Below are 7,598 nucleotides of genomic sequence, written 5' to 3' on the forward strand. Positions count from 1 at the left end.
CATTTTCATGAAGATTTGTTGTCAAAATAAATGTGACAACAAATTCCGGTTATTTTGAAGGAAGTCATGCCAATAGAAAATATTTTAGATAGGGAAGTAAAATCACTCACGTAGTGACGTAGCGACATAGACATGTCGATCTCCGTGTGAAGTGAGCGCTACTGTCCAAGAGAGTGATTACAAATTCAGAAGCACCTCGGGGAAAATCATACATACGACACAAAAATCGGACAAATGTCCCAACATCGATCCTTCACTCTCACTAGGGACTACACTGTTGGCTGTGGATAACAACAGATGGCTCAACCTCGCTGATTATTTTGCAGATTCAATGCCCTTGTCATGTTTTAGTCACAAAAAATCTACGAGTTACATGGTCACATTATTCTGTGTACCATAGGAACCCTTGATGCAATATTATAGCACTTTTTCACAACTTTCAGAGTTTCAACTACATTTCCAGTGATACTACCAGTGTGTAATATTTGCGGGTCCATCTTCGTGTACCTTACAGTTAAGTTAAACACTAATCTGTAGGCATTTGTGATATTGTAATCGGTAATTCATATATGCTTGGATAAACTTTCATGACTGACATGCTCTTGCATTTCTTATCGCAACTTGAGTGTATATATATATATATATAATATATATATATATATATATATATATATATATATATATATATATATATATATATACATATTATATACCTATATTGTGAGAGAGAGAGAGAGAGAGAGAGAGAGAGAGAGAGAGAGAGAGAGAGAGAGAGAGAGAGAGAGAGAGAGAGAGAGAGAGAGAGGGGGGAGAGAGATTCTTGTACCTCCACTAAACACAGTTACAGCAGCAGATATTAGGTAATTTTAATATTGCAATCATTTATAATAGTACGTTGTCGCCACTTTTGGAGTCTAAATAACTAGATTTCCCTCCAGATGTAGCTCCACCTGAATTAGTCACATGGCGACGCAAGTGACGTTATTTTTAGCTGATTCCTTTTACAGTGAAAAATCGTAGCACGACGCTAGACATCAGTTTGTGCGTAACGAACGGAAACTAGGAAGATACTCTAATTAATTTGCATGTGTGTAGTCAAAATAAACTAACGACAACGGTGCAGTTATCACATACCACACTCACGCATGTATTTATCACAACAGAAAGACATAGAATCCAAAGAGATCGGCACGTTAAAGAGAAATTCGAACACAAGAGTAACTAACAAAAACTCACAGGCTGACTACTATGGATGTGGATAGTCTTAGACATATGTCAATTTCATAATTTGGGAATACATAAGTTATGAAAAAATTACTTTTAGTATTACATCAGGGTCGAGCTGCCATTACAGCCGTTAAATATTTGTACCTTGGAAATTTACTGAATTGGTAGTTGAAAAAACAATAAACAGCCCCCAAAGACACTTACATTTTATATGTTATCAATTTGCTTCGAGATAAATCAAATAAAAAACCCTCCCCTTTAGTGGAAACATCGGTCGATTTATATTATTTGATCCTCGGTTGTATTGTCTTCAATAAGAAAGTTGTTACTCAGAATGATCTTTTCGACAAGTGGCCCTCCCGGAAAATCCATCACTACAGTCCCCCACTTCTTCCTATCTGGGTTGTTGATTATAAATTCAAACAGCTTTGGGTTGATTTGATCGGCCACTGCGTATGCGAAGACCCTGTTGCTGCTACCACTGGTATACGTCAGAAACATTCGATTACTCCGGTCCTCACTCGCCTCATTTACATTATTTTTCACCGATTCCCATTTTGCATCGAGCTCTTTCGGCAGCAGCACAGGGACTTCCCAGTCGTCAGCTATTTCAGCATCGCTGTACTTTACTCCGACCCGTCCGTCAGCAAAATCGTCAAGGAAAACAATCTTACCGCGTGCTTCTCCAAGATTCGGCATTGAATTTATTGTCCAGAAGAACTTGGAATCGAACATGCCAATTGCCTCTCTGAATAATTCTTCCATACTTCTGTCGCCATACTCTGTGTGTTCTTTTTTAACACGCATGAGCACAGCTTCATGTGGATGACGCCGGAGGAAGGATGTCACTGTTCGGAGAACACCGATGAAGATAGCGTGTTGGTAATACACGCCGTTATGAATGGTCAATACGTCGTAAAAATGCCTGCAGCGTATGTCAAGGAAACGTATTCCGGCGTCCAATTGAGTGTCAAGGTTCCACGATTGGCATTGAGCTAGAGGTCCGCCATGTCCTCTGAAAGTCATTGTATGATGAGTACCAGGAATTGAAAGGTTCGCCAGAGACATATCGTCAGTCAAATTTGACATCCTGTCTGGATAACTGATTCCAGCATCATTTCCAGTGTAGTAGTCGGGTCTCAACGGCGCGCCAACAGCGTTGCTGATGCTGCAGCATATAAGAAAGTGTATCGATAAAGTGCATTTGGCAACCATCTTTCCGTAGGAGTCTCTAATCCGCATGCTTTTTCTTACAACGGCAATATATTGAGTAACTTCAAGCAAAGTGTGACGAATATATAGGAAAGCTTACGCCCACCTGCATAGTTGTTACAAATAGAAATATGAAATCCAAATTTCTGTCATATTTTCGCTTTACTTAGCGGATCTATATCGACAGTAGCTGTGGGTCCATAGCTGTGATGTTTTCAGGCGGGATTCCTGCCTTTTACGGGCTGATTTTGACTTTTACGGTTTTAACCCCGATTTTAACCCCGCCACCACACGTGGTGGCGGGGTTAAAATCGTAAAAGTCAAAATCAGCCCGTAAAAGGCAGGAATCCAGTCTTAAAACACCACAGCTCTGGACCCCCAGCTATATCGACAGGAACCGTCGACTTTTATATTCGTATCCCACGAGTTAGTTGAAGTAGATAATATACGATTCAAACAAATAATGGCTGTGCAGAAGCTTCTGACCTACAGGAGTTTTTCTAAAAAAATGGTGGTGCACTGTATTGAGACTTCCCTTCTTTAGAGATTATGAATAGATCAAGAAAATAAACAGAGGGCAGCAAACAAGCCACGGTGACTATAAACCGGAATCTTCTTTCTTTAATAAGTCGTATTGTGGCTATGATATCAGTTCGAAGTGGTTAAAGGTAACGTTTAAGTTCTACATCATCATGCGATGTGAGGGTTTGTATATGTTGATATGAAGCTTTTTCGTGCAACTTCTTTAGAGCAAATGACCGGAAAGTTTGTAAGGAAAGGAACGATGAACCTTACCATTATATAAGCCATTACAATATTGTTTCATTCGCGTCAACATTTGAACTATGGCATTAGTCGATTAGGGCCAGGTTATTCGATGTATTGAACAATAAAACGGGTAATGACAAAATACTTTTTAATTAATATTTGCAAATAACGACCTGAAGCATTACAATTTACGTAAGCACATACTCATATGGTTAGTAATACACCTAAAGTTATTTTGGCAGATGAAATCGTGTTTTATCATAACACAATTCCAGATTTGCTCACTCTTCACGGCTTCCGGCTTAAAAATAATGTCAATATATTCGGAAGTTTCGAACTTCCCATTTTAAATTGTATTGTTAAGTTTAGAAGCTTCCGATTTTTAACTTCAAAATTACTTCTATATTTGAAATAATTAGCATTCCTAATCCCAAATATTCGGCATATTTTGATTATACAAAAATGGTCGCCCGTATGAGCAATGAAGAATTCGCTTTGTCTGTAACCCAATGATTACACGATATATGCATAGGGGTCATTGGAAACCATATCATTCATTTGTTATCATGTTCTGTACCTCTATGGCCATGCTTGTCATCACATGCAAACAAAGCCACCTTTCCCAGTTTTCAAGGTATATGAATTCATTAACAAAATTGCTAAAAAGTCTTTTGCTTTTTACAAGTAAAAGACGACAACAGTATAATACTTACTGTATTAGCATGGATTATTGCCTGTATTTTACTGAAGAGTGCATATACAGATGAATACAGTCAAGAATCCATTTCTTGTATTCAGCAAGCCTGTATTCATGTGGATTCATGTGTATTCACCTGTATTGTTCTATAATACAGGCAACTCATTAATGTGAATTCATCTGTATTATTGCGTTTTCATGCATGTAAAAGACGACAATAGTTTTTCAAACGTCAGAAAGTTCATCTCATCCCTGCCCCAGAATCCATGGACTGAATATCTGATTTATATTAGAGGGGACTTCATAATTATATCATCGATTGGAAGGGGGTACTTGAAATGACATCGTATCGTCTCTATTTCGAAGCGGAGGGACAATGAAATTATTTATTGATTACAGCATACTGGATAAATATCTCTAATTTGGTTAACAGATTTGTTAAAATGTTCATTGAAAGCTGCATATGTTTAGCTTAGCCATCCGACTGGTGATGAAGGGAAATAAAAAACCTAACCGGAATATTCGATAGACACTCGGTAAAAAGTTGAACTGTGCCTGAAACGAACACTGTACAAAATGTCGAAAATGAATTCTGCAATAAACAGTTTCACGAAGATATGTTGGCAAAATAAGTGAGGCAATATTTTAGAAAGTCCGGTTATGTTGCAGGAAGTCATTCCCATAGAAAATATTTCAGATAGGGAAGAAAAATCACTCGCGCCTGCGTAGTGACGTAGTGACGTAGCGACATAGACATGTCGATCTCAATGTGAAGTGAGCGCTATTGTCCAGCAGAGTGATTACAAATTCAACCACACCTCGGGAATAATCATAAATACGACACAAAAATCTGACAGATGTCCCAACATCGATCCTTAACACTCACCAGGGACTACGCTGTTGGCTATGGATAACCACAGATGGCCCAATCTCGTTGATTATTTTATAGAATCAATGTCCTCCTCATGTTTTACTTAATTCAGTCACAAACATTCTACATAAATAATTGGATTCGTCTGGATATTTTGAAGTGAGAAGAAGTAAATTTCTTCTCAATTTAGAAGAAAAAATAGGAAGTAAGGGGTCCGAAACTTCGAGTTCATATTTTTGACCTGGGTTACCATTTACGTTGTTTCGGGCAACGTGCTGCACTAAATGAAAGAGAACACTTCAGCATTTTACGAGTTACATTGTCACATTATTCTGTGTACCATAGAATCCCTTGGTGCAATATTATAGCATTTTTTCACACCTTTCAGAGTTTCAACTAGATTTCCAGTGACACTACCAGTGTGTAATATTCGTGGGTCCATCTTCGTGTACCTTAAAATGAAGTTCAAAATTAATCTGTAGACATTTTTGATATCAGTGTAATCGGTAATGCATATATGCTTGAATAATAACTTTCATGACTGACATGCACTTGCATTTCTTATCGCAACTTGAGTGCGTATATATATATATATATATATATATAGAGATATATATATATATATATATATATAGAGAGAGAGAGAGAGAGAGAGAGAGAGAGAGAGAGAGAGAGAGAGAGTTTTTTGTACCTCCACTCCACACAGTTACAGCAGTAGATATTAGGTAATTCTAATATTGCAATCATAGTACGTTGTCGCCACTTTTGGAGTCTACATAACTAGATTTCCCTCTAGTAATTCACCGTGAATGTCGAGGGAATTACTTCATTTGTATTAATTGAATCAAAATATGGCACACAGCTCAGGCTTCTGCATTCGATTATACACCATGAAGCTCCCCACCTGACTTAGTCACATGGCGGCGCGAGTGACGTCATTCTGCTTGGCCTTATTCCTTTCACAGAAAAATATCGTAGCACTACGCTAGACGTCAATTTGTGCGTAACGTACCGAAACTAGGAAGATACTCTAATTAATTTGCATATGTGCAGTCAAACGAAATTAACGAAAACGGTGCAGTTATCACATACAACACTCACACAATGTATCTGTTCTGAAATATTTATCACAACAAAAAGAAACAGAAACCAAACAGATCTGTACGTTAAAGCGATATTTAAACACAAGATAAACTAACTAAAACTCACAGGCTGACAACTATGGACAGATTGTCTAAGAAATATGTCAATTTCATAATTTTGGAATATATATTGCTATGAAAAAATTAGTTTTAGTATTACATCAGGGTCGAGCTGCCTGACAGCCGTTAAATATTCATATATTTGAAATTCACTGAATTGGTAGTTGACAAAACAATAAACAGCGCCTCCAATACACTTACATTTTATATGTAATAAATTTACTTCGAGATAAATCTGACAAAAACCCCGCCCCTTTAGTTGAAACATCAGTCAATTTATATCATCTGATCCAGGGTTGTATTGTCCTGAATAAGGAAGTTGTTACTCAGAATGATCTTTTCGACAAGTGGCCCTCCCGGAAAATCCATCACTACAGTCCCCCACTTCTTCCTATCTGGGTTGTTGATTATAAATTCAAACAGCTTTGGGTTGATTTGATCGGCCACTACGTATGCGAAGACCCTGTTGCTGCTACCACTGGTATACGTCAGAAACATTCGATTACTCCGGTCCTCACTCGCCTCATTTACATTATTTTTCACCGATTCCCATTTTGCATCGAGCTCTTTCGGCAGCAGCACAGGGACTTCCCAGTCGTCAGCTATTTCAGCATCGCTGTACTTTACTCCGACCCGTCCGTCAGCAAAATCGTCAAGGAAAACAATCTTACCGCGTGCTTCTCCAAGATTTGGCATTGAATTTATTGTCCAGAAGAACTTGGAATCGAACATGCCAATTGCCTCTCTGAATAATTCTTCCATACTTCTGTCGCCATACTCTGTGTGTTCTTTTTTAACACGCATGAGCACAGCTTCATGCGGATGACGCCGGAGGAAGGATGTCACTGTTCGGAGAACACCGATGAAAGTATCGTATTGGTAATAAACGCCGTTATGTATGGGTAGTGCGTCGTAAAAATGCCTGCAACGTATGTCTAGGAAACGTATTCCGGCGTTCAATTGAGTGTCAAGGTTCCACGATTGGCATTGAGCTAGAGGTCCGCCATGTCTTCTGAAAGTCATTGTATGGTGAGTACCAGGGATAGAAAGGTTCGCCAGAGACATGTCGTCATCCAAGTTTGACATCCAGTCTGGATAACTGATCCCAGCATCCTCTCCAGTGTTGTAGTCGGGTCTTGATGGCGCACCTTCAGCGTTGCCTATGTTGCGACCTAAAACGAGGTGTATAAATACGATATACTTGGTAGCTCTCTTTCCGTAAGAGTCTCTGGTCCGCATGATTGTTCTGACAACGGCAATATATTGTGTGATGTCAACCAAAGTCTGACAAATATATAGGAGAGCTGACGCCCACCTTCATAGTTGTGTGTAAACAGGGAAATGAAACCAAAATTTCAGTCATGTTTTCGCGTTACTAAGCGGATGTATTTCGACAACAGACCAAGGAACCATAGACTTCTATCCCACGACTTACGTGTTTAGCTCATATACTGTGCAAACATTAACGATTGTACAGAAGCTTCTGACCGACAGGATTTAATTGAAAAAATGGTTATGCACTGTACTATAATATAAGGCTTTGGTTCTCTAGAATTTTTTACTTATCACGAAAACAAAGAGAGGGCAGCATAGCAGCAACAATGCCTGAATTGGAATTTCC

General features: G+C 38.6%; 2 protein-coding genes across 2 annotated transcripts; both read right to left on the minus strand.

The window, feature by feature from the left end:
• Positions 1 to 1,506: 1,506 nt before the first annotated feature.
• Positions 1,507 to 2,469, minus strand: LOC139132136 (1-phosphatidylinositol phosphodiesterase-like). Its single transcript, XM_070698527.1, has one exon. It carries the CDS (start codon positions 2,467 to 2,469, stop codon positions 1,507 to 1,509), a length of 963 nt encoding a protein of 320 aa, XP_070554628.1.
• A 3,784-nt stretch (positions 2,470 to 6,253) lies between these two features.
• Positions 6,254 to 7,216, minus strand: LOC139132137 (1-phosphatidylinositol phosphodiesterase-like). Its single transcript, XM_070698528.1, has one exon. It carries the CDS (start codon positions 7,214 to 7,216, stop codon positions 6,254 to 6,256), a length of 963 nt encoding a protein of 320 aa, XP_070554629.1.
• Between the last annotated feature and the right edge of the window lie 382 nt (positions 7,217 to 7,598).

This window comes from Ptychodera flava, chromosome 4 (assembly GCF_041260155.1).
Source record: "Ptychodera flava strain L36383 chromosome 4, AS_Pfla_20210202, whole genome shotgun sequence".
Lineage (NCBI taxonomy): Eukaryota > Metazoa > Hemichordata > Enteropneusta > Ptychoderidae > Ptychodera > Ptychodera flava.

Bases quoted from the DNA above. Each gene is read 5' to 3' on its own strand.
- LOC139132136 (XM_070698527.1), bottom strand. From the start codon at position 2,469: ATGCGGATTAGAGACTCCTACGGAAAGATGGTTGCCAAATGCACTTTA.
- LOC139132137 (XM_070698528.1), bottom strand. From the start codon at position 7,216: ATGCGGACCAGAGACTCTTACGGAAAGAGAGCTACCAAGTATATCGTA.